General features: G+C 45.4%; 1 protein-coding gene across 1 annotated transcript in view; it reads right to left on the reverse strand.

The window, feature by feature from the left end:
* FANCB (FA complementation group B) overlaps nt 1-27,019 on the reverse strand; it is a 429,090-nt gene that overhangs the window by 304,066 nt on the left and 98,005 nt on the right. Inside the window, exon 3 of the mRNA XM_086934356.1 lies at nt 25,046-25,201. Within this exon, the coding sequence (XP_086790482.1) occupies nt 25,046-25,201 (156 nt within the window). The remainder of the gene's footprint in view (nt 1-25,045; nt 25,202-27,019) is intronic.

Consider the following 27,019-nt stretch of genomic DNA (forward strand, 5'->3'; position numbering starts at 1 on the left):
CAAGTCCTGAAGAATACACTGGTTGATGGGTTTGGTTTAACCACTGAACAGTACAGGTTGATGTTCAGAGACACCCAGAAAACTCAGTCTCAGGATTGGACTGACTTTGTTGATTGTGCCACTAAGGCTATTGAAGGCTGGCTACTGGAAAGTAAGGTTACTGATTTTAAAGGATTGTACAATCTAATTATGAGAGAGCAAATCTTAAGTAATTGTCAGAATCAGTTATTACACCAGCACCTGGTAGACTCTGATCTGACCTCTCCACAAGAATTGGGTAAGAGGGCAGACAAATGGGTCAGAACCAGGATTAGGCCTAAGAACCAGGGTGGTGACCAAAAGAAGTAATCAACCAAGCCTCAAGAGAAGGGTGGGAATAAATCTTCTGATCAAACCACAGGGCCCCAAAATTCCTCTGAAAAAGGTGGGTCCCAAACTTCTCCCAAAACCCAAAAGAAACCTTATTGTCATACCTGCAAACAGGTAGGTCATTATAAAAGTGACAGCAGTTGCCCAAAGGCCAACAACAATAAGGAGAACATACCCCCAAGTAATACTCCCAGACCTCCTGTTACCACTAGTGGTAATCCCCCAGGTGGTGGGAGTGCCCCAAAGAATGTGGTGGGCATTACTTTGGGAAACCAGGTGGATTATGGCCTAGCCAGATCCCCTGACACAACTCTTGTCTGTGAGACTGGCATGGGGTTTGCCAACTTCACTACCGGTACCCACATTTTGGGAAAGTATAGACAAGAGCCCTTTATCAATTGTCAGAAAGTTGAGGCATACAGAGACACAGGGGCCAGCATCACCATGGTGATTGACCATCTGGTCCCCTCTGCTCAACTGACCCCTGGTTTCATTTATCAGGTGACAGACGTTCATGGAGTGAAAAGAAGGCATCCCATGGCAGTAGTCGAGCTCAGCTGGGGTAATGTCACAGGGCCCATGAGAGTGGCAGTGACAGACACCCTACCTGTAGATTGCTTACTGGGGAATGACCTGGAAATCTCAGCATGGGCTGAGGTGGAGCAAGAAACCCACTCCAGGATGATAGGCCTACCCAGAAAGGTTAGTGGGGCAGTAATAGCTACAGCCCCAGTCCAAGATTCATTCCTCCCTGAAAAGGTTGGAAGAGCGGTGGTAGCCACTGCCCAGGCTCAGACAGACTTTCCTGAACAGGATAGGAGGGCTGTGACAGTCACAGCCCAAACACAAACTGAGTGCCTTCCTGAAAAGGTTGGTAAGGCTGTAATGGTCTCAGCCTCTACTCAAACAGATAGTGGGGTTGTGAAGCCTGAAGCAATGGATCACTCCACCCAAACTGAGAGCATTGAGGAGGAAGAAAAGTTTTCCCCCTCCCAGACACTAGGTGAGAGCCAGCCTCCTCAGGGAACTGACTCTACCCCTGGTGAAGGAACTGCCCCAGATGTAGTCAGGCCTAGCCTGGCAGAGCCCCTGATGGGAGTGGACCCTTCCCAGGTGGGACCCAGTCTGGAGCAGGTAGCCTGCACCTCTCTACCCTGCCTCAGTCAGCCCAGGGCTGTAGAGGTCAGGGAGGCCAGTGGTGGACCCCAAAGGGCCCCCTGTCCAAAAGAACTCCCCAATCAACAGATTAGGATCACTGAAGCTAGCAGACCTAGCCAAGTGAAAATAAAACAGACTCCTGAGGGATCCCCCTTAAAAGTAGTTAGGGACCTCCCACAGCTGGACACTGTTGGGCACAGCCAAACCTGGGGCCTAAAAACCCCAAACCTGACCTGTCCCTCCAGTAAGCCAAACAGAGAGACTCAGCCTCCAGCTTTAGGTAGCCAGAGGTTGACCCTGAGAGCTCATAGCAACTCAGTCATGGAAAGAAAGGCAGATTTGGTGAGTAGTGATTGGAGGAAGTTGAGCCCAAAAGTAGTGGGGCCTCACTTCAGTACTCCATCCCAGCACCAGCCTTTTTCTTTACCAAAACACCCCACAGGTAGTGATTCCCTATGGTGGAGACCCTCAGATACCCTTAGGGTGAGGGATTGCTTAGTGGACCATGATACAGGGGGTAACCATGCCAGTGCATGTACCACCTCATATGGCCACTCAGGCAATATAGGCTTACCTGGTCAAGGATAGCCTTATCTCCTTTTGTTTGGGGGGGGGGGGGTTGTGTAGGAAGGTGGATACCTGACTATGGTTACCCCCAACTTTTTGCCTGGTGTTTTGCTGGTTTTTCGACTTAGTTGACCTGGGACCCTGCTATTCAGGGCCCCAGGCCTACTGCTCTCTCTGTAAAATGGATTCCATGTACCTTAGGTACATATCCAATTGGTACTGGGCCACCTTATCAGACCCTGTAACTCAGGGCATAGGTGTACCCAGGGCCTACCAGGGGCTGCAGCATGTATTATGCCACCCCTGGCTGGCCATCTAAATCTGACACAACTGGCTGCACGACAGCTGGGGCAAGGTGGTGTAATCACCCTTTGCTTTAGATATAGTATACCTATATCTAACCCTAAAATGGACACACAGATTCCTATCAGTCACTCCTATGGCAGGCCTTGACAATCCTGAAGGCAGAGTGCTTGGAATCGTGTGAGATGGTGCTCTGGCATGAGCTGAGCCCGTTTGCAGCTTGCGGAACCAAGTCCTAATAGCTGTTCCATGATATCGCGTACCATATACTCTTAAGTGCATTATAATCCTCGCGGTTATATGCTAACTCTGGTATCGCTTTATCAAAACATGTCGAGTAAGGTGTCATACGAATTGAAATACTAACCCCTCGCCAATTCTGGCGACGGGGTTAGCATTCCACCCTTCCAGAGTGACACGACATGTATGTAACTGTGAACTCCGGTTAAAGTTAACTCAAGCCTCAGCATCACAAAATGGATGCTGCCACCACAGACACAAGTCTGACCCCCTGCAGCTGGGAGTCCTTCCAGCGAGGGGAGCTTGGACAAAGGGTTTCCTGTCAGGGGAGGTGCTAGCACCATTCCAGACAGAGTTTTGTGTATCCTGGGTAGGCAGGGCTTTAGCGGAAGGTGACTGCAAGTGGCACCCCGGTGCTCACTATGCATCTGCCGCTAGAACCAGTTCCAGGGGCACACCAGCCCCTGAGCTGGGGAAAGTCCGGCATGGGAGAGGGGTGTAACCACCCCCCTTCCTGGTCCCACCCATGGGCAGGACCTAGTCGCGTGCCAGCCCCTTTTCCTAGTATAAAGATAGGAGCGGGCCCCCTTCCAAATTAGATCATCTTTGAATCCTGAAACTACTTTCTACGAAAGGAACTCTCGACTTCTTCTCAAGATTTCTCCCTTGTGACTAAGGAGTAGTCACCCTGCACCCGCAGGCACCATCCAAGAACACTGCGGTTTGCTGCATGTCTTTCCTCCGGAATCCGACTGACCAGCACGACGAGACCCGGCTTCCCTGGCACCTCTGACCTCTACCCACATCATCAGCTCAGCTGAGATCCGTGGGTGCGACGAGACCTCGAGGGACCGGCCATCTTCAAGACTGCACGACGCTTGCCCAGCACGACCGCCGAGGGATCCTCAAGTGAGTGCTTTGGGGTGTGAGAAGCCCCAGCCCTGAGCAGCTCCAGCACCGAAGTTCAGCCCTCCAGCATCCACCAGATCTGCGTGGGGCCCTTCTGCTCTTTGATGCTCACCGCGTTGTCTGGCTACTAGCCCGCTGGCTTGTGGCCTTCCCGGCGACGAACGACGACATCAACACTGCTGGTCTGGTTGCTCCAGACTGGCCCTTGCTCCCCTCCAAAAGAGGAGCACCCCGGACCCTCCTGGTCCACTCCAGATGCCATTTTAAGTCCACCATGTGGGCTTGCATTTGCCAAGACTTGTTGCCCCAATCCTGGGTCCAGCGACGTCAACAGCAGATACCATCGTGGGACAGCTCGCACCTCCATCCTGGTCGCCGACAACGCCTCCTGGTCCGTGAGACTGCAGAGCCCAGCGTCGCCCACTCACCTGGTCGAGGTGACTTCAGCCGGTGCCATCCTGGTGCCCATCTAATCACTGGCTAGTGATTCAGAACTTGGTCCCCTCTGCTTACAGGTGTCTTCCATCTCCGATCCAGGCTTGGATCCCTCCGAATATCTTCACTGGTCGCCTGCCAGCAACTTCTTCTTTCAGGCTCCCTAGACTGCAACGAGGATTCCCGACGTCTTTCCAGACCTATGCAGCCGCAGCCCCTGGGCTAGGTAACTTCGGCATTTCGGTGCCCCAGCATAGCCTCACTATCCAAGGGTCCAGATCCTTTTTCGTTTCAGCTCTACCTAGTCGGATTCGTCCGATATCACTAACTTTGTAAATTCTAGCAACCATAGACTTTGTCCCGCATCCCGCGTGAGAGTGCACACTCTGCACCCGAGTCCCCTAGGCCTCCTGCTAGTAATCTGAAGGTTCAGTAGTCCAGTCCTAGCGATTCCAAAGCCTATTAGTACAGTACTTACCTGCTAGTAATTTCGCATTCCACTTTTAGAGTATATGGTTTTTCGTGCCCCTCGGGCATTTGTGTAAATTGTGCAACTTAAAGTATTTTCGTAAGCGTTTTGTTGTGTGCTTAGTACCCTGTCCTCATAAAGAGTACAGGGCTGTTGTGATCTAAATAAATACACTGTTTATTTTCATAACACTTGTGTGGTGTCCTTTCACTTGGTGTTCAAGGGGTATATGTGATGGTATAACAGCTGGCTTAACACGCCCGCTAGAGTTTAGCCTATAGACTGCTCTTGTCCATGCTACTAGGATAGCTGGTCTACGGTTGACTTACAACCAATCATCAATAAGGGTTGTTTGGACTGATACAAAGTGCTCACTAGAATAGTGAACATTATATATCAGGCCAACTTCTCACACAGGGTACCCTTGCCTTGTGCCTCTATTGATAGTAACATACCCCACCATTTGTGAGTTGTTAATGATTTTAGCCTTAGCCACCTTATACAGATTTTGAAGTAGACATACCAATTTCCGAGGAAAACCGAAATTCAGTAGAATGGAAAATAGGACTTCCCATTGTACTAAATAGAAGGCCTTTTCAGCATCCAGCAGGATGATTGCTGCCTTAGTAGAGTTATTAGAGTAATAGTCAATCGACTGTAGCAGAAAGTTGACGTTGGATGAGATCAACCTTGCGGGCAAAAAAATACTGTGGTCGAAAAGGACCAAATTTGATGCTAGAGCAGGCTAGACTGGCCGCAATGGTTTTGGTAAAAAATGTATAGTTGCTATTTAGCAAGCAAATTGGGTGATAAGAGGTTTGTCAGGGGGGGCTATCTTTATTTAGGAAGCTAATAGTTACTGATTCCGTGAATGAACTGGGATGCTCACACTGTTCAAGGATCTCATTGAAGAAAACGACAAAAAAGTAACTACTTGGGCTTCAAATACCTTGTAAACTTCAGCAGTTTGGCAGGCGCACCCACAGGCGTTGGCATTGGGGCAAGATTTGATTGCATCTTGTACTTCGGCCAAGGTAATTGGTGCTGTAGCTGTAGCTCCTAACTCACTAGATAGGGTTGGCAATCAAATAAAATGCAAAAAATTCCTCAATCTGCACAGGAGGGGAGCTATTAGTTAGGGCATTCATTCTTATATAGCGGTCAACATAAACGTTGCCTATCAAATCAGATTGGGTAACCACTCTGCCTTCAACTTCATCAAAAATAGCCTTAATTGCTTCGTTATACTTTTTTTTGACTGACCATGCCAAAAAATATCCTATGTGCTCACTCTCCTCATAGAAATTCTGAAAACAAGTATTTTGATTGACAATTTCCCTAGACATGTAATAGTCTTTTAGATTTTGGTGCGCTTGTTGGACCTTAGTTCTAGTACTCTGTGTCTAGTACTCTGGAGTGAGCGTGGCCTGATCTGGTTCGTACTGCAGGGCTGTACCCTGTTTCTTTTTAAGTTTATTGATTTGAGCTTTAAAAGAAATTGGCTCACCCCAAAGAAATGCTTTAAAAGCCCCCCAAACTGAAATAGACGTAGCTGAGCCTAGATTTCGTCCAAAAAAATGATCTATGCCACAACGCATAACCATAACCCACCTGTCGTCAGTTTATAAAGATCTGCCGAGGCACCAGCGGGATCATTGGGGCCTCAGGTCTTTCAATGAAAACCTCTACAAACTGGACTGAATGGTCGGATAAAGGATTCAATAATATAGCTCAATCACCTCAGTTCCATAAAACAGGAAACCAAAAGCAAAATAAAAAAAATTCTTGAATCAGAGTTATATTGTTTTGAGTTGCATATATATTCACTCCCTAGTATGTGATTGACCTGCCATGGATCTACTAAAGCGAGTGCAAACCAGCAACACTGGGCTGGTCCATGGACTGTCAGAAGGCTCAATTACCCCCAACTCCAGCATCTTACCTACCTCAGCCTTGATGCTGGTTTTGACATGGTCAGACAACCTGTACAGTTTATTTTTGACAGGTGGGCATTCACCTGTGTCAGTGTGGTGCACAAACCACTCCGTGATGCCTGAGGTCAAAGAAAACAGGCCAGCACACTGTTCCAGCACTTATGTGCAGTCTCTGTGCTGCTAGTCTGTCAATGTGGAAGATAGTACAACTCCCTCCACTGACCCATCTTGTAAATACATTTTTGAAGAGGAGGTCAGGCACTGGCTCAGTTTCTTCCTTCGCTCCCTCACCGGTGAACAGTAACATAGTCATGTCTGTCCTGTCATGGTGGAGTTTTAATCTTCTCACATGCAGGACCCCCATGAGGGTTCCTGTGGGGTGCCAAAGTCGACCAGGTAGGTAACCTCACCCTTCTTCTCAATGATTGGCTAGGGCCCACTCAACTTGTCATGGAGGGCCCTGGGAACCACAGGCTCCAACGCCTACACTAACTGTCCTGTATATTCAGACATAGTAGCCCTCTGATCATACCACTGCTTCATGAGCTCCTGGCTAGCCTCTAGTTTTCTGTCTGCCATGTACATGTACTTTGCCATTCGAGATCTTAGGCCTAGCACATAATCAAGTACATTGTCCTTTGCTTCTTTGAGAGGCTTCTCCAAAGACTCTCTAAGCAGGCACAATGGTCATCTCACAGGGTGTCCAAAATACAACTCAAAGGGACTGAAATCAACCCCTATTTGTGGAAACTTCATGTAGGCAAACAGTAAGCATGGAATGAGAACATCCCATCTCCTCCTGAGTTTTTCAGACAACCCATTGATCATACCCTTCAGGGTCTTGTTGAACATCTCCACCAGACCATTAGTCTGGGGGTGATATGGGGTCGTGAACTTGTAGTTAACACCACATTCATCCCACACTGCTCTCAGATAACTGAACAGGAAGTTTGTTTCCCTATCTGAAATAGCCACTATTGGAAAACCCACTATGGTGAACACACCAAGCTGGGCCCTAGCCACTGCAGGAGTAGCTATTGTTCTCAGAGGTATTGCCTCAGGATATCTAGCGGCATGGTCCACTACCACCAAGATACACCTATTCCCTGATGCAGTAGATGGGTCCAGGTGACTAACAATGCCCATCTCCACCCTCTCAAAGAGAGTTCCAACCACTGGCAGTGCTATCAAGGGAGCCTTCAACTTGCACCCTGCCTTGCCACCGGCCTGAAGCTGCAAAACTCATTTACCTTTTCAGACATATGGGGCCAGTAGAAATTCACCAACCGGTTCCAAGTCTTAGTCTGTCCCAAATGTGCTGCCAAGGGGATACCATGACCCAAGGTCAGGGTGTACTTTTGGGGCACCACCTACCTCCTGATGGCCCCTTCCTTGAGGTTTCTAGCCTTAGTATACAGCAGTCCATCTTCCCAGTAGATTCTGTGAAATCCACTGTCAATCCCCTCCTCTTGCTTGGAGGCAATTCGCCTCAAGCTCTCAAGGGTGGAACAGGCGCTCTGTTCCTGACAGAACTCCTCTCTGGAGGGTCCACCTGCCCCTGTCAGTTCTGCCAAGTCTGACAGATCTGGGAGGGATGGAATCCCTTCCTCAGTGGTCAGATCCTCCTGTCCCTTTGAAGTTCCCTGGGCTGGCTCGCTAGACCCAGTACCCTTGCCTTGGTATGCTTGGCCCCTTGTTCCGGGGTTCAAGCACCCAGCTTTTGCGCCTGGATAGTCTGTGACATGGTCACAGCCCATACCCACTCAGGGAGCTCCGATATTTTCATATTCACCCCACCCAGGGGCTCTAAGCTTGCCTCTACCATTTGCCTACTCATCTCTGGGGCACTCCTCACTCCCACATTTACACTAGCAATCCCCGGGGATGGCCCACTAGTGGGGGGCTTCTTTGTGCAGACAGCATCTCCCTTCTTGTGCCCTGGCTGATTACAGTCAACCCACCTTTGAAGGATAAGAGAACCAACCATTCTTTCCTTGATGAATTTGGGCTGGCTCGAGCCCCACTCCTTGTTTAGGTTTTTGCTGGTCTTTGGAGGACTCCTCCTGTGTTTGACCTTTTTCCTGGGGTTTCCCCTGGGGAGGGACCTGTCCTCCTTTCCTCTGGTCGACCCACTGGTGCTGATTGGAAACCGGGGTTCTCACCCACTCATCAGCTGCTTCTCTTAGCTCTCTGGGGTCTGTCAGCTTAGAGTCCACTAGGTACTGGCATAACTTCTCTTCAGCACAATGAGTCAAAATACGTTCCTTCAAAAACAAATTATGCAAACCCTCATGTGTGTCACCTTTTGTACCAACAATCCAGTCTTCCAGGGCCTTCACTGAGACATCCACAAAGTCCATCCAAGACTTTGTACTCTTTTTCTGGGTGTCCCAGAACTTCACCCAATATTGCTCTGGAGTCAGAGCAAACTTTTTGACTAAGCATTGCCTCATGTGTGAATAGGATGTCGCCTCATTCCCCTTCAGGGTCTGGAGCCTATCCCTTCCAGCTACTGAAATCAGTTCCGACAAGAGTGAACTACAATGCTTGTGGCGGACCCACCACATCTCTAGGGCCTTCTCAAATGCAGTGAACCATTTGTCAATGTCATCCCCCTCTATGTACATGGTACTAAACCCTTGGGAAGCTTGTGGTCAAATCCACCACCGCATGAAATCTCAATCTCTTCATCATTTTCACTGCCAACATTTATTTTTTTAGCCTCCTCCCTCTCCAACTTTCTCAGCTAATTCCAGTTCCCTCTGCTCCAATGCTACCTAAGCTAGCTGGGCCTTAAGCTATCACTCTGCAGGGGACAGTGGTGGTTCCTGAGTAGGGGTCGCTGCCCTCCTCACACCATCTAGAATCACATAGCTAGCAATGGAAACAATGAAGGTGGCATCATCCTTTTAAAACTCCTCAAGTACCCCACCTCAGGGCTTCAGGGACTTAATCAACCCGGTGTCCCTAATATTCTTGGAGGCAGGCAGCCCCCTAAGCCTACAGTGTACCCCAAGCTCAGCCATCTTGAGTTTAGTCAGTTTGGCTAGGTCTAGATCCATGGTATCCCTAGTTTTAAGTCACAACATTTAGCAATCAAACTTGGAACAATTTTGGAAAAATCAAAACGAAGGATTAAAAACAATTTAGTCCAAATTCCAAAAATCAAACACAAAAAGTTTTACTCTAAGACAATTTAGAGGATTTGTATCATCTTAATTCACTTCACAGAAAGGTGTACTTTTAAACACAAGTCCTCATCCACAAAACTGAACACCAAATGTTGGAAAGTGCATTTTGTTTAGTGTAAATATGCATCTGCCACTGGCAATAAGGCCACTAACCCAGTCTAGTGCTCAAACTGGGTCTCAGAAAAGTATTTCCATTCTCAACCCCTAGTAGCTTGGCTGCGAACAGGCAGGATTAACTTTTAAAAACAACAATTTAGTAAATAATTAAGACACAACAGAATAAAAATCCCACACTAACCTATACAAATAGGAAATATGTTTACCTTCAAAATGACACCAAAACAACAACAAAAATCAATGTAGGACACCGGAGATATGAATGTCTAAAGATTTTGCACTGTATAGCACATAGAAATGTATATCGCCTATTAGGACATCTGGTCACGCTAGCTGGGTACAAAGTAAAAGTTTCAGGCTGAGCACATTGGAGCCCTGGGCAGCTACTCCTTGCAGTAGGCCTCATTCAAATTTTACCTCCGGACTTATGTAGTAATTCACTCCAAGCTGGTAGAGCTATTTTTGAATTATTTATTGAAGGAGTCATATGTCCAGTATAAGAACCCCACCAATAGTAACCAGCCTGCTGCTCAGCCGCATCATAACTGTCCCTTTCCAGTAAAGACACTCAACATTCTATATCACATCATCAAGCTGTAAGATTCTAGAGGCAGGGCATAAGATGAATAAAGATATAGAAGCATGGACAGTAGTGTGAGATACTACATATCTCTTTTTCTTCCATCACAACAAAAGATACAACCATTGATACTCAAAAACACCAGAAAAACTGGAAATGGTTAGAAGAGAAGAACTGCAGTGAATAAACAGGGAGGTAGAAGGACTGGGAGAAAACAACTGAAGGGTATAGACATATAAGTAAATACTCAAGAACCGGAAGGTAGAAAGAGTGGGAGAAAACTGAAGGGTACAGAAATATAAGTAAATAGTCATCCTCCTTTCTCTATAAAACAACAAGAAAAAAAAGAGTGGAAGAGAAAAACAAGAACTAGTTCAGATACACCCATTGGAAGGACAGGTATGAAAAGAGACAGGCACTAAGGAAGAACAAAAGAAAACAGAGAAGTAGAGGAAAGAACATAAAAAGAACCTTCCTTCATGCTACCCTTTTAGAACAGTAATATAATATAATGTAGACAACTTTGCATTTGGAGCGTTACAAAATACAGGTCACATAATGAGCAATAGAAAGGGATAACACCTATATCAAGACAACCTCGTAAAGGGTCACACTTTGAAAATTTTGAAGAGAATAACCCCCCAACCTAGTGAAAATATATTGAAGAAACATTGAAGAATAGAGAGGGAAGAACCCCCATATTGACAACCTCAAAAGGTCAAACATTGAAAAAGTTGAGAGGCTACAACAAAATTGACCACCTCATAAAGGTCACATATTGAAAAAGAATGAAAAATCGAGTAATTCAACTGCTGAGAGTGACCATTAGAAACCGTAAGTACAGTAGTACAATGGTAAGTACAACACAATGTAATCCCAACAAGGGAGTACAACTGGAATGCATGTAAATTGATAAGTAAATTGAGGTACACATTCCCTACCAAGGAAAACTGCACGCATGCATGTACATGGAGATAATGGGGTGATTGAACACATACAAGTACATAGACAATCAACAAATTTAAATAATTGCGTACTTGAAATCTCAGAGCATGTAACTAGGGTCATATATATAAATCCCCCATTATACTAAATTGAAATACATAGATACCATACAGCGGACACTTGAGGACAAGGTCATGTAATGGTTAACCTTGAATTACCACTTTAGAAAACAAAACAGCACTAGAAAAAACATGCACAAGTAGAAAAAAATAGCATTTTAAATTGAGCATTTTGAACAAAAAAATGTTTTTGAAATGAAAAGTAGAAATGGCGGACGTGAGAAACAGCATGACTGGTAAAACAAATACAGCAAAGTGACGCAAGAAACATAAAGACACAAAGAACATGCCTTGACAAACTTCTCTTGAAAGGTACTTGAAGAGATGTCTTTGAGAAGGTTGTGCTCAGGAGAACGTTAAAAAAACCCACAAAAAAACATATCATTGTAATATTCTTGATAACTGACAGGCTGCATAAATGATGTGGATTGCCTAGAACTAGGAAGTGGGGAGGGGAATATCGAAAACGCAACGCCACTTACCACCTGAACTTGAACTGGTGCCCAAAATCCACTATATATAGAGACATAGATGAGCTCAAGGAAACATATTATAAAGATCTAGAAAGTGAACCACTCACCACTTGAACTTGAAGAGCAATTCCCAATACAGGAACCCTTGAAAAACGATGTGAAGAAGCTAAAATGTTCATGGTCCCATTGCAAACAAATAACCTTGGTAGAAAATAAGCTTTAACTGTCAAGTGTGGAAAGTGGTTGGCTTTGATATATGGTGGGTAGATACAAAACTGTATAGAGTTGGAGCCGCCAGCCAGAAGATGACGGACATACAGAAGACACACACCAAGTGACTCTCGGCATGCTCTTACTTAATCCATTTTGCTTTGCACGCATGGGTTCGCATCCCATCCTCGTCGCCAATAAAATGTAGTAATTCACTTCAAGCTGGTAGAGCTATTTTTGAAGTATTTATTGAAGGGGTCATATTTCCAGTATAAGAACCCCACCAGGAGCAGCCAGCATTCTGCTCAGCCCCATCATAACTGTCCCTTTCCAGTAAAGACACTCAACATTCTGTATCACATCATCAAGCTGTAAGATTCTAGAGGCAGGGCATAAGATGAATAAAGATACAGAAGCATGGACAGTAGTGTAAGATACTACATATTAGAAACTTTTCTGGAGCTTTTTCTGCTCGGGTCCCTCGATACACTTCACCAGTCTGGGTTCGGTGAGGGTTCGCCGGCTTGCTTTCCAGGGAGCTCCCGGCCAAACTCTGGAAGTTGGACCTCCAGAGCTTTACAGGGGGATGAACCACTAGGGCAGGCCGGCTTGGGATTAAGGTTGCCGGCTTGGTGTCAGGGACTGTCCGGGACTGTCTGGGACACAGTCAAGGACATGGGCAAAGACTGGCGACTGGGTTGTAAAAGTAAGCAGAAAGAGAAGTACAGCACTGCCCAGGATCTCACAGGAAGTCAGAGGCGAAAAAAAATCCAAAGGGGAAGTCTGCATAAAGGAACAAGATGGCTAAGATTCAGAAAGGAAAGGCACTCATGAGGCGATTTAGCATCCAGAAGACCTACACCCAAAACGGACGTGCAAGACATATATATATATATACACGCAACCACATTAACAATAAAGGGAATATGGGGTAAAGCACTCAGGAGCTCCATGTTGTAAGACTGAAGCTCAGTAAGTTCCTCACCCACAATTGCTGTTACAGATTCTGACTGCAAATACCCACATATAGGAAATACATGCAAAGGCAGGCTTTGTGGAGCTGATACCTATGGTGATGTTATAAATGTAACTCAAAGACAATACTCACAGTGAACAAGAAATAACACCTAGGTAGTGAGCTGTGCCCATGGATCCTAGTGATCAAACGAGAACATGCGAGGAAGTAACAGCAAGGGCTTAGAACTAAAAACAAGCACAACAAACAAGAAGCTAGCAAGGAGGAGTGCTTAACAGGAAAGGAAGGAAATTACAGGGCACACTTGGCAGAAAGCAAGTAACAAACATACAAGGTAATAGAAGAAATAGAAAGACAGCAAACTAGGAACTGGAACCAAGGAAATGGGAATTAAGGCAGGGACTAGAAAAGGATATACAAAAGGGGTTGCTACACGGGTATACTAGACTAGCACTGGATCAGGAGTCAAGAAAACAAAGTAGCACTGAAGGCTGTGCTTGAGCAGGAACAGTGCTAGTTTAGGAAAAAGAAATTACTAAAGCTCAGGAGTCAAGGTAGCACTGCAGGCAGATCTGTTTAGCCAATGAGCCCGGTCTTGAGGGTCTTCCTGAAGGTGTTCAGGGAGGGGGCACATCTGATGTCTGCCGGTAGCTCGTTCCAGGTCTTGGCTGCAATGTGAGAGAAGGATCTTCCGCCTGATCTGGCTCTGTGGATGGCCAGTACGTGGTTGGAAGATCGGCGGTTTCTTTTGGGTACGTGAAAGTTGATTCTGTCGTTGAGGTGTTTGGGTCTGTTGTTGTGTAGACGTTTGCAGGCATGAGTGAGGATTTTGAAAGTGACTCTTTTCTCCACGGGGAGCCAGTGGAGACTTCATAGGTATTGACTGATGTGTTTGTTGTGGGGGATGCAGAGGACGAGTCTGGTGGTGGTGTTCTGTATTATACGAGGAGTTTGCGGAGTAGGGACTTGTTGATGCCGGCGTAGAGTGCGTTTCCATAGTCCAGTAGGCTGGTGATGAGTGCGTGGGTGACTGTCTACCTTGACTCAGGCAGATCCACTTGAAGGTCTTGCGGAGGGTGTTGAAGCAGCTGGAGGTGACGGCGTTGACCTGTCTGTTCATGGTGAGTGATGAGTCGAGTACGATTACGCAGTTCTTGCCGTGGTCTGAGCGCGCAGGTGGGCTTCTGAGGGCGGGCGGCCACCAAGTGCTGTCCCATGCAGAAGGGGTGGTACAGAGGACGAGGAATTCTGTCTTCTCGGCATTGAGCTTCAGGCAGCTGTTGGTCATCCAGACTGCGACGTCTTCCATTCCCTTTCTGGAAGTTGAGTCTGGCAGTGGTGGGGTCTTTGGTGAGGAAGAGGAAGAGCTGAGTCTGCGTAGGATACGATGTTGAGGCAGTAGTTGTCGGAAGATGGCTACGAGGGGGACTATGTAGATGTTAAAGAGGGTGGGACTCAGGGATGAACCCTGTGGGACTCCGCAGGTGATTTTCGTGGGGTCGGAGAGGAAGGGTGGGAGTCTTATCCTTTGGCTTCTTCCGGTGAGGAATGAACGGATCCAGTCCAGGGCTGTTCCTTGTATGCCTGTGTTGTGTAGTCATGAACAGGGAATTACTAAAGCTCAGGAACAAAGAAATAACTAAAGCTCAGGAAACACTGAAACGAGTATATCAAAAGCTCAGGAAATACTGCAAACAAGGGTCGGTCTCACCAGTACACAGCTACAATGACCAACGCTGGACTGAAGGGAGCTGGGGCTTAAAAGAGCTCACAGTAATCACATGCATCAGGTGTGAGTAGGCTAGCAGCAGCCAGCCACAGGTGAGCTGAATTCCTCCAGCTATTCTTGGCCTGCAGGGGTGGAGACGAAGTAGTGAGCAGGGAATTCTAGGTAATGGATTTTCAGGCATGAGCAGGCTGGCTTCCACAAAACCAGGCATGGATTGGCAATGGATGTCAATTCCCAAATAGTGTCCAAATGGCTGGAAGTCAGTATATGTATGAAGGGGAGTGTCCGGATACTTATTAGAACACTGGAAGGTCACACTATGAGGCCCCCTGGTGGTGGGCACTGGAGCGCAGGGAGCAAATTGTGACACTTGGCTCTCCCGGTTGCATTGGCTCCCCTCTGGAGCTTATTTCCAAAGTTGCTCCAAAGATCTCCAAACTTCTGGAACTTCTTCCTGAAGTTCCTCAGGGGGTCTCAAAGTGTCCAAAACACAATCCAAGGGTCTTAAATCCCCAAGATGGACCTTGAAAGTTTGGGTCTTCAGTTCCCACAATCCACTTGGACAAAACCCTTACAAATCCATAGGACGCATTCTAGGTAAGGGATTCTTGGTGGTGATGGTCCAGATGAGCTCTGTTAACCTGTAGGGAGGGAGTCCACTCTTTATTCCTCTTGAAGCAAGTTAGGTCCACAGGGCTGTAGTTCGAGATTGTGCAGCAGGCGCAGTCCATTAGAGTGCAAGGCATGGCTGGTGCAAATCAAACTTCCAGCATGGACCCTTCTTCTTCTATTAGTTTCAAGCAGCAGATCTGAGAGGCTCTGCCCCTCTCAGATACGTATGCAGTGTTCTCTGGGATCAAGCAGGCGGGCACTCCTACCCAATGAGATACAAGGCAACACCCCAGAGCATGTCCACTTCCTCCAAAGTGTGGTATAATGGTCTGCTGGCCTCTAAACTGCCATGACCTACTATATACTGGGGACTTAAAGGTAGTGTTAATACCTCCTGTCCTATTAGGTACTAGGGGCGTATAGGGTAGGTCATGCGAATCATAGCAGTACCCCAAGACATAGTGTACCCTAATGTGTGTGTGTGTGTGTTTTCACTGTGTTTTGTACCATAGCCCTGGGCCTGGTTAGGCAGCGCCCAGGGAGGGTCAGTTTACACCAGTAGCAGTCAGCATAAAATGGGGGTGCCTAGGGCACAGGATGACTGTGCAACACACATGCTTGACATTTAGATCGGAGATCAATTTGGTGACAGTCTGACCATACTCTTGCCCCTCGGGGATCCCGACAAATCTGAGATTATAATGGCACAACCTGTTCTCCACATTGTTGAGCTACAACTGTAATTCAGTGAGTTCAGATTGAAATTTAACAGTTGAAGTTTCTTGGTTGTTCCAAAAATATTCAAGACTGGACACTCTTTGCTTGACTTGAGTAATCCCATGAGGTAAGTAGCTGTCATTTTAGTACTGATCTGCCCCAACTAGCCTCGTATCTCCTGGTACACCTTCTCCTGTGAGATTTTCATCTCCCTAATTTTAACCAGTATTGGTTGAAAAACTACTTCAATTGGGAGGGACTGGGCAACTTGAGGTAGAGGCCTTGAGTCCTTGAGGAAAAACGGCTCCTGTAGAAAATTATGATCCAAGACTGCCTCATCTCCTTCCCCACTAGGAGTTGCCATGACCCTGTGTGAGGCCATATTCTCCAAAGGGTTATCTAGAAATGGTCCTATGCAGAAGTCGATGGGGTTCCCTGTAGTTTCACAAATAACCTGGCTCACAGCCTGACTGACTCCAAGGTCAACAACCTCCCTCCATGGCCCCTTATAGCCAGGAACCGTAAGCAAAAGATACATTGGCAGCGTTTTAGGCCTGAGGCAGCCCAGCAAGATAGTAAGTGAGAGGCGCTGGCAGAGACGAGAGGTACAGATTCGGGAGATGGCTGTGAATCGAGACTTAGGGTGGGTGAAGAGGGTATTGCGGAGGGCTTTACTGAGGAGGTAGCAAGCTAGGTCCTTACCTTGACTGCCCCCATCAAAATCCGATGTTGATGAATTATTGAGACTGGGTCATTGGTCCTCACCTCAGTAACTGGAAGAAACCCATGCGACCACCAGTTCTTTTGCGTATGTCTCCCACGACAGTTGCACTAGGTCATTTGCCTGACATACGTTTTATGAACTTCTCGGCCCCTGCATCAAGATAGAGGTCGTGCGGATTTTGTGTTTTGCTCCTCTTATGGCTTTGCCCGGTGAATGACTTAACAATATCCATTGAAAGTTGCTTCATTGATGCCAAGAATGTACATTATGCCTTCCTCTAGTAGTGACGAGATAAAATGTGAATTATCGGAGAAAAAACAGGTGGCTTCACACCGTCTTCAGAGTTGTGGCTAACCCTCTTTAGGATAGATATGAGGGGGTATGTCAAGTGAGGATGAGCACAGCAACAACAGACTTAAGGAATACGCAGGGGTTCCCTGGGAGGTCACAAGCCGCATCCGTAGTTATGTGGACTGCATATACAACCCCTCCAGGGTTTCCCTGTGCCAGTAGGGGCTGCTAATGGGGCCAAACAGGTCCCTCCTTGAGATTGCATGGGATCACGTTGCCTAGATACCCTGTTGCCTTTAATGTCACATCACTTAAAAATGCTTGAAAAGCCATGCAACCTTGAGCATCATGTACGTCTTCACTGCCTCACTCCCACTCCGCTCAACTCTGCTTGAGGCTGCCACTACATTTCCACAGCCAAGAAGCAGCCATGCGTAATGAGCCGCCTCGATCCACCGCTGCACTAAAATAAAAAAGCACAGCCCACTTACTTTGGGAGCTGAAGAACTGCTTGCCTTGACACATGTGGCTCCATTCCTCAAGTGTCCTTCAGCGTCTGACCCATGAAGATGTAAGGATGATCGGGAGGGAAGAGCAGAAGCAGATAGAAAGCCACTGAAGCGCAGTATGCGCAATGTGCTTTTTAATCGCGCAGAACGGAGTCATGCTTCCCCAAGAGCGAATTCAGCACGCTGCAAAAATCTAAGCGGTCAGGGCACCCAACAGTGCTGAAAAAGTTTGGCAAAGTCCGGGGAGATCTCTCATGTCTGCACCACAGCTCGTGTCTCTTGTGTCTGCACCGGGGAGCAGAAGCCTGGAAACACAAGCGCAGCATCACCAGCAGAGCACGGCCAGCTTCACAGACGCGCCATCTTGCCCTCGATCACCCAGATGCAGTCACACAGCCATAGAGCTCTACGTGGCGAATGACCATCAACAACTTTTTTGATGTGTTTAATTTTGCACTAGATATTCTATTTTTATTCTTGATGTTTGCAAACATGCTCTCTCTTTTATATGAAAGAACTAGGCACTAAGGATTTGAGTGGTTTGTGGGAAAGGTGATGGTGTGAGCATGTATTATAAGGCAAAAGTACCTCCAGCTCTATATGATAAGGATATTGCAAGTCCGGCGGTTCGGAAACCGACTTACCTACAGAACACCAATGATTGAATACATATATAAGCAGACAGGAGGCACCCACACCAGTCTTCGCCGTCATACAGCCCTAGGGACCAGACACAGTGAGACACAGCCTCATGTAACGAACTGACCTAGTAACAAGTCCATGAGAGATGATGTGTAACCCTACTCGGAAGAATGGAACCAAAATGCTGATGATGTATTGCATTTGCAGATGATGTGTAGCAATTTTACGTGTGATGACCGACCTGTGATATATCTGACTTCCCACATGGTAACCTAAAATGTAAAACCCTAATAAAAAGATTTAAACAAAGAAAAAGGATATTGCATGTCACCTCAGAGTTCCATAACCTTATAAAGGAATTCAGGCATTAGCCTCATTACTCTGTATAGTCTTGGGAATTCCTCAGTGACTTGCAATATCCTTACAATATATGTCGGGGTACTTTATCCCATATATTACAGTGGATTTGACATATGACATAGTTGCTGAACTAGAATAACGTATTACAGTTCAGTTCTGATGTCACAATGTCTACTGCTGGCAGCCATGGGGGAAGTCAGGTCACAGAGATTAATTAAACCGCAGTTTCAAAAACGAAAACAAAAAGTGACTTTTCCTTCCTCTACTTGGTTTTGTAGATGAACAGTTAAACAGAAAGGAGATATTTATGGCAGTGTGTTTATTTTTCCACGCTTTTGGTAATTATAATAAAGAGTGTATCTCTTTGCATGTTTCTAATCATTCTGAGCGCAGAACTTTTTTAATTTGTCATGTATTAAACTGACTCGACATTTTTTTATTAAACAAATATCTACCTAATTTTGTGTACTTAATTTAGCATTAGAGATTCTAATTGTTTTCTTAACAACATACTACCTCTTTCACACGAAAGCAACACGTCACAAATGTAAGCTTTTGTGGGAAGAGTAATGGTGGGGACATGTATTATAGGTAATAAAGTATTATCTGCCATACATTATAAGGATCTTACAAGTAACCTTGGATCTCAATGACCTTAAAAAGGAATGTGGCCTTCAGCCTCATTCCTCTATATGGTCAAGGAACTCTTCAGTGACTTGTAATTTCTTTCTAATGTATGGCAGTGGTGGGATCATACACTGAAGAAACGAATTCCATATATTTTATGCAAGTAGTAATTTACAGAGATATGATGTCTGAAAAATTACAAAGCCTTTTTTTTCTTGATACAGAAGCACTACCACTCAATCCATCCAATAATAAGGGAGATGGGGGGGGGGACAGGCAAAGATACTGGAAAATAGGGCCAGGAGGGTGGGCCTCGCTCCTATTGCATTTGCTGTAAGCGACAGAGGCATCAGGCTAAAGATCAAAGCACAGGGATCAGTTCTCAGAAGTTTGTGCTGGCCATGTTGTGTTCTCAAAGTGATGCAGAGGCCTATCCAGATATTGTCAGGATGTGAATTCAATTATAATTTTTATTGTGAGCCTGTAATTGCTTTCTAAGTTTTCTGCAGAGGTGTACTATGGGATGTTTGCACAACTCTCTCAATTATTCTGCGTGAAGTGAGTGATACTTAGCCGTCACCCAGGACAATCCACACTCTTCAAAGCAATAGTGATATTGTGTCGGGCCAGGAATTCCCCCCTTCTTGCTCTCCCTAGTACACTCACTTAGTTTTCTCTTCTCTCGGTCTTCTGAATACTCTCAGCAGACAGTCTCTGAGGAACGTGGAGTAGACATCTCTGTGCTAGTAGCAATGGTATCTATAACACAAGCCCAAAAGTGAGTGAGTCTTGGGTAGGACCATAACGTGAAAAAAATAGCTTCCTGAGCAAAGCATCTGGAGCAATGGGCGAGGCACTAGTGAAAATCTTGCACGGAGTAAAGAAGGCCCTATGTAAGGCGTAAAATTATATCAACTGAAACCTAGAGGGTCGTGAAACCGTGTGAGGGTACTAAAACACCTTCCTCCCACTCTATCATTAAAGGCCTTGCCAATATTACACTCCCATTTATCTTTGAGTGAGGACTAGTCCATGACAGTTGGCTTCAGTTGAGCCACATAGAGCCATCTGACTAGTTTACGGCCCATTCTGAATGTGTGCATGGTTTGTCGGAGCTCCTGAGTTAGAGGTACTAGTGGCACAGCTTGTCAATGTGTGTGTAGTGCTGCTTTGATGTATTTGTAGGTTATAAATTGCCCTTTCTAGAGATCTTATTGGTCACAGAGTTTATGAAAGCCCATCAGGGTGCAGGCACCAAAAAGCTCCCTAACTCAAGTAATGTTTTTTCAGACCTATGGGTTAAAGCTCTAGGGAAGTGCCACCCAGAGTGTAGCGAGAGGCCCATCAAAGGCAAAGCCAGTGCATGTAGAGGATAAGGCCTGGTTAGTGCGAGTCCATGCTTCAGCACCACCACATCAACCGATAACAGCTTTGAGCCCTCAATAGTTTGACAGGAAGTAGGGAAAAAAGGACACATACAGTCTCACCGATTTGAGTTTGGTTTGGGACAGCATTGTTTTGGCCACGGAGTGATATGCTAACCATTTTGTAGGCCAATTGCAATTGGGCAGTCAGATATTTCCTGCAGTTTGGGTCTCCCAAACCTCCTCTGTCAGTGGGTGACTGAAGCTTGATAAGTGCCACTATTCCCTGTCCTGTGCCCCTCAGCAGGTCCCCCCCAGAAGCTCATCCAACCCTTTAAAAAAGGATCTAGGTAACCCTACAGATATGTTAACAAAATAATAAAGAAGTCTGGGCAGAATGAGCATTTTAGCAATCACTGCTCGTCCTGTCAGTGAGATGGGCAATGTAGTCCAGAACTTAATGCGTGCTTTCTGTGAACGGGCCTGTGGCACCAAATTACCTCCAATATTATTTGCGCTGCGTTATTCGAAGCACTCCGGCGCCCAGCACAAAGTTACTTAACCCTGCGCACTGGTGCCAAGGGCTGGTCCCCCTGCATAAAGGGAAGACAAAGGACTTACCCCACTTGACTTGGAGCCCGGAGACGAGGTAGAACTGTCACAGGATCTCTTCTATCATGGTCAGATCGTCCGAAACGTCTTTGATGTAGACCAGTAAGTCATTTAAGTAAAGCGAAACTGCATGCATGGACCCAGCCACAGGGATGCCCAGGCCCGCTCTGCCCATTGGAGCGTCTCTGCAAGCGGTTCAGTAGCCAACACAAAAATCTAGTACCAATGAAAGCGGTTCAATAGCCAAGGCAAAAAGCCAACATAGGAGTGCCTTGTGGCTACAAGGCCAACGTATGAATGACTTGTTAATATTCAAAAGGGAAGTTTTGCCAGTCAGAAGGGTTTTTTGGGGAGGTCGAAATGCATTTTTTACACTGCTACAGTCAGGCTACATGGGAGCCCTTATTCCGCTGCCACTGTAGTGGATTGCACAGTAGGTGCCCCAGGCCACAAACTACATTGCACCTTCCATGTCCTAGGTGTACTTTTTTCACCATATACTAAGGACTTAGAGGCAAGTTAAATGCTTCAATTAAGAATAAGCCAAAGCAATCATCTTTAAAGGGGGAGCACAGACACGTTGCTACTGGTTAGCAGGGCTAAGAGCATAGAGTTCTAAAGCCAGCAAAGGTAAAAGGTCAAACAAAAGACAAAAAATCCAGGGTGTCCACGCAGAAAAGGTGTATTTTTTACAGAACAGATGTGGGATTTCTATAAAGCAAACCTTGCCAAAAGGCGGCAGAGCGCTGTACAGTGTCAGGTAAACAACTGATTGTAAAGGTAGCTGGTTTGTAGACGGTTCTGGAGTGTTCTTTAAAGATGTGAATCTTCAACTCTTTCCTAAATTGGGGCAGAGTTAGGCGGTCCTTATGGATATGGGAATGTTGCTCCTGAATTCTGGGTACTTACATGGCAAAAGCCTGCTGCCTCCTTTTTTAAAGTCCATTGCCTGCAGTCTGATTTTATCCTTGCTACAAGTGTGTTGAGAACCATCAGAGATAGGGAGCTTTCTGCAAGATAAGCTTGGATTCTGGTCATGATGGCTTTGTAAATCATACAATTGAGGGTGAAGTTGATGTCCAGGATGAACCCAAATGACTTGGCACTCAGTGGACGTTGGGGCTTGAGGACATCCAGATTCAGGCCATTGAATCAGTGTTTCTTGTTCTTGCCAAATAACTGGAATTCTGAGCTGGTTGAGTTGGGGGTTGAGGCTGGACATCCAGGTTTGGATAACGTACAAGCAGTGTTTGAGCCATTGGATGTCTGAAGCAGAGGAGGCTTTCAGGAAGAGTTGTGCGTCATAGTCAAAATGGAGAATCTGGAGGATGTGGTCTGTGAGTAGAGCACCTATAGGCTCCACACAGACGTAAAAGGCAACAGGAGACAGTATAGAACAGGGCTAGGACTCTGAAGGTGACATAGATCTTTTGTGACCTGGAGGTGTCCATGTGAAGAAACTGGTCTCAGTTGGAAAGGTAGGGAATGAACCAATGAATGATTCACTACCAGACAACGTTAATAGTGAATGCCATTCGAGACTGCAAGGTGGGTGTGAGCATGGGAAGGTTGACTATTGAGGGCAACTGAAAGCTTCACTAATATCAAGAGGAAGTAGCCATCTGCATCTGTAGTCAGGAAGGCATCATCTGTGATGTGTTGCAGTCTCTGTGCTGCAAGGTCTTCTGAAGATGGATTCATAGTTGTGCAAGAGATTGGTAGCATTAATGTGATCTTGGAGTTGGACATAGACTAAATTTTCAATAATTGTGCTGATGAATAGAAGAATAGTATGAAAAAAAGAGGGACAGCTGAAGAAGTAAAGTAAATGTTGCTGAAAGGGAAGAGCTGGCTGAGAGAAAAAGTGTAGCTGTCATGTTACATTTGTGGAGGGAGGTCAAGACTTGTTTTGCTTAAAGCTACTTGTCAGACATTGGAGCCTGCTGAACTTCTTGCACTGTTGAAAAGCAAAGAAAATACTGCTAGAGGCTTGTCACATAAGCTTAGCAACTCAGTTGAGCTTAAGAGACCAGCTGCAGTGCAATTAATGTGAATCGTTGTTAAAAATTGCTTATTCCATCTTTGCTGTGGAAATATACCAGCATATCTGGCATGCTCCAGCTCTTGGCTCTACTGAGCTACTGTGCAGATGTTTGCACACAAACCACTGTTACTCTGTTACATCAACATCATCATCCACCTTGCCTCCACCATGAGAGATCGGCGTTCATTTTTACAGAAGATTCCATGAGTACTGGTACTAGAGCAAATGGCAAAACCCACATTCACAATAAGGTCTGCTCACCTGAACAGGCCTAACAAATTTGCAACGTAGGGCGCTTGCAGCAGGAGGACTGGAAAGAACATTCTCAGGAACTGCCATGTTTCAGCTTGAAGATTTTTTGTATATAAGAATAGTGATACTTGCATATTTGACTAAGACATATTTCACCAGCAGGCAGTGAAAATAGATGTGTTTTTGTTTATTCTAAGTAGATGTTTGTTTTCTGTCTGGTGCCAAAGCTAATTGATCATGTTTTACTTTATGTAAGACCCAGGAGTGCATTGTGATAACACACTCACATCACATCCATTCATCCACCCTGTCCTAGGTCTCCAACTTGCCTGTAACAAACCCTCAGCCGGTCCTTTACAAGGTTTTAGGATATCACTGAAAACTCACCTAGAGGTATGTAACTGTTGTTACCATATAGCTGACTGACTCATTTGAAGAAGCACTTCTCTCAGTCAGGTCTGGCCATGGGGTGTACCACATGCTGACTGAGGTGCAGCGGTTCTTGTTTCAGGGGCACGATCCTGGCCACAAGTATGACATGCAGAACAGCCAGTGGTGGCATGATGCAGGATATCAGAGGAAAAGCCCAAGAGTCTATGGGGCAGATGTATCAAGATTCCATTTTGCGATTTCTAAATAGAGATTTTTAAGGAATCGCTTTTTAGAAATCGCAAAATGGGATGTATGTAAAAAAATCGCTATTTTTTAGCGATTTCTTAATCTTCCTTATTTGCGAATTCGCAATTTGAGAATTCGCAATTAAGGAATAATTTCCCATTCATTCCTATGGGCCAGGAGGCCCATAGGAATGATTGTGAAATTAATCTCAATTTGCGATTCGCAATTTGCTAATCGCAAATTGAGAATAATTTCAAGGGTGCAGGGGCGTCTGAAGGACACCCTGCTGCACCCCTGAAATGTACATGTGTGTGCATATGGCGCACATACATTCTCTATAGGCATGTGTGTGCGTCACATGCCACCTTCAAAAATGCCAAATTGTGCATTTTTTTAAGAATTTACAAATTAACATCAACTACAAGTTGGTGTTAATTTGCAATTTCTTAACCGAAATTCGCAATTTAAAAATGCTACATACATAGCATTTAAGGAATCACAAAATTGCAATTCCTTAAATGCTATGGAAAAATAAGGAATCGCAAAATTTTGCGATTCCTTAATTTGCGATTTTTTGATGCATGCCAAAACATGCAAATAGACCGTTTACGATTAGCAAAGGCCGAAATTCTGCGAATTTCGGCCTTTGCGATTCGCAAACGGTTTGATACATCTAGGCCTATGATCCTTGAAAACGGGTCAGAGGGTTGGTGATTTTGGACTTTGGATCATTCAGGTAAGAAAGCTGCCACTTAGACCAGGACTATGCTCTGTGGTTCCAATCTGCCACGGTGGTACATTTGAAACAGACACAAAGGACGATGCGTGATCCAATTAAACACTGTATTAATGCACAATTATGTCTAGGATTAGGGCACAACATTATTTAACTTAAAAAAGATTGTAAGGTGAATAACTGACTGTAAGCTATAAAGTAAATTGGGCTCACCTCAAAGTTCACTTCGCCAAAATCGGTGATTTTGAATGCACCCAACAGATCTGTATTAGAAGATGAATCCTTGAAAAGTACAAGAATCTGTTCACTTCCTGCACCAATAAAATCATCCACCTGGACAGACCTCACCCCTTGCCAACTAGCAGCCACCTGCAATGGAAACAAACAGGCATCTTAGACACATGTTGGCTATTGAGGTTTTGTGTTACTTCCTTTTGTCACTGGAAGGATGTTTCTTTGCACACGTGAACTGAAAAAAGTTAAGCACCTACAATCTGATTCGAGAAAAGACATGGGCATGTTTGCATGCATCACAAGTCTTAAACACAAAGATGCAGGGACAACGCCGAAAGGTTTGACATTTGTAAAGTGAACCCACACAAAAGCACAGCATTTGGCACTCGCATGCTCAAAGAGCAGCACACATGCTCCCCAGAATACACCTACAGGCACCCATTTTCACGAACCCAGTCAAACAGACTGTCAACTATAAGCAGAGACCAACAGTCAAGTCAAGTCAAGTCAAAGAATTGCTTTATTCGGTTAAAAAGTTTAAAACCATCAAAGCACACCACAATATTACATTTCACAGTTGATCCTATTTACATACAACGGTGGCACATCTAAATACATTATAATAATAAAAGTGCTCTACATTTGGCAGACACATGGGCAAGATAAAAAACAGACTGTCAACTATAAGCAGAGACCAACAGTCATTAAAGCATGCTCTGGACGTATTGGAAAATGCTAATCCCTCTCTAGCATTAGCAGAGCACCTCCTTTTAACATGTATCACATCTTTCAGTCACACTTTTGATTACACCGAGAACAAGCATTTGCATTGTAATAGGTCTCACATTGATAGAGTTTAAGCTACTGGCATTGTAAATGACAATGCCTTTTATTTATCTGTTTTGCTAATTACCACATAAATAAAAGGCATTGTAATAGACAATGATAATAGCTCAAACTCTAATAAATACGAGACCTATTCAAAGTAGCGGGCGCCCTTGTCCTCGGCTGCTCGAAAAGTGAAAGCACGTATGGCGCGCTGAATGTTGAAGGAAAGCATGTCGTGCCTCCAGTAGGACAAACTCATTAAAGAAAATAATGCTTACAGACTAAAGAAGACGTACTGTAAAACAACCGAAGTAAAAGGGACAGTCCTCATGGGAGGTTACAAATGAAGGCAAGGCGGTACTATGGAGGGACTTACAAGCTTATTAACAAATCAAAATTCAGCATTTACGAAGGGCAATGACGCAAGCAAATGACAAATATGGGTGGAGAGTGGAAAGGGCTTTTATTCTATACTCCAGTACAGCATGCCTCGCAGAGCAGCGCATGTGCTGCCCAGGCTCGACCTAAAAAGGCACTGACACTTGTCCTAGATAGGCTGTAAAACAATAAAGAGCAGCATGTTCTGGTATGTCCACTATTCGTTATGGAAAGCATGGTACTACAGAATTAATTTAATAATGACTCACTTCCTCACAGATGGTTTCTTATTAATGCACATGTGCCAACAGTCATAATAGTGAGAAGCAGGGACTACAGAGTGGCAGGCGTCAGCGGATCACATGAAAATTTGTGTTTGAGGGACACAAGTGTGGAACAAAAAAAAAACTATGTGTGCAAGAGACATGATCATTCAGAAAACCACTTGTGAAGCAAAAATCATGTGGCCACTTTTGGTGCCATGCAGTGAGGAGACACATTATGGAGCATTCTCATTGCATTAGAGCCTGATAATAGCCTCTTGGGGCTCACATGCTATTATGCTGTAGATTCTAGCAAGGTGATTTCCACAAATCTACTTGCAGGGATTGGAAGTTGGCAGGGAATGGTAGTTCCTAAGCAGGAAGTCGCTGCAAGTCTGTGCACAGTAAAAATATGTACGTTAGCCACTAACTCCTCTTCAATTCCTTCCCACACTGGAAAAGGTTGAACAGGTACTCCTGGTGA

Source organism: Lissotriton vulgaris, chromosome 8 (assembly GCF_964263255.1).
Source record: "Lissotriton vulgaris chromosome 8, aLisVul1.2, whole genome shotgun sequence".
NCBI classification, from domain to species: Eukaryota; Metazoa; Chordata; class Amphibia; order Caudata; family Salamandridae; genus Lissotriton; species Lissotriton vulgaris.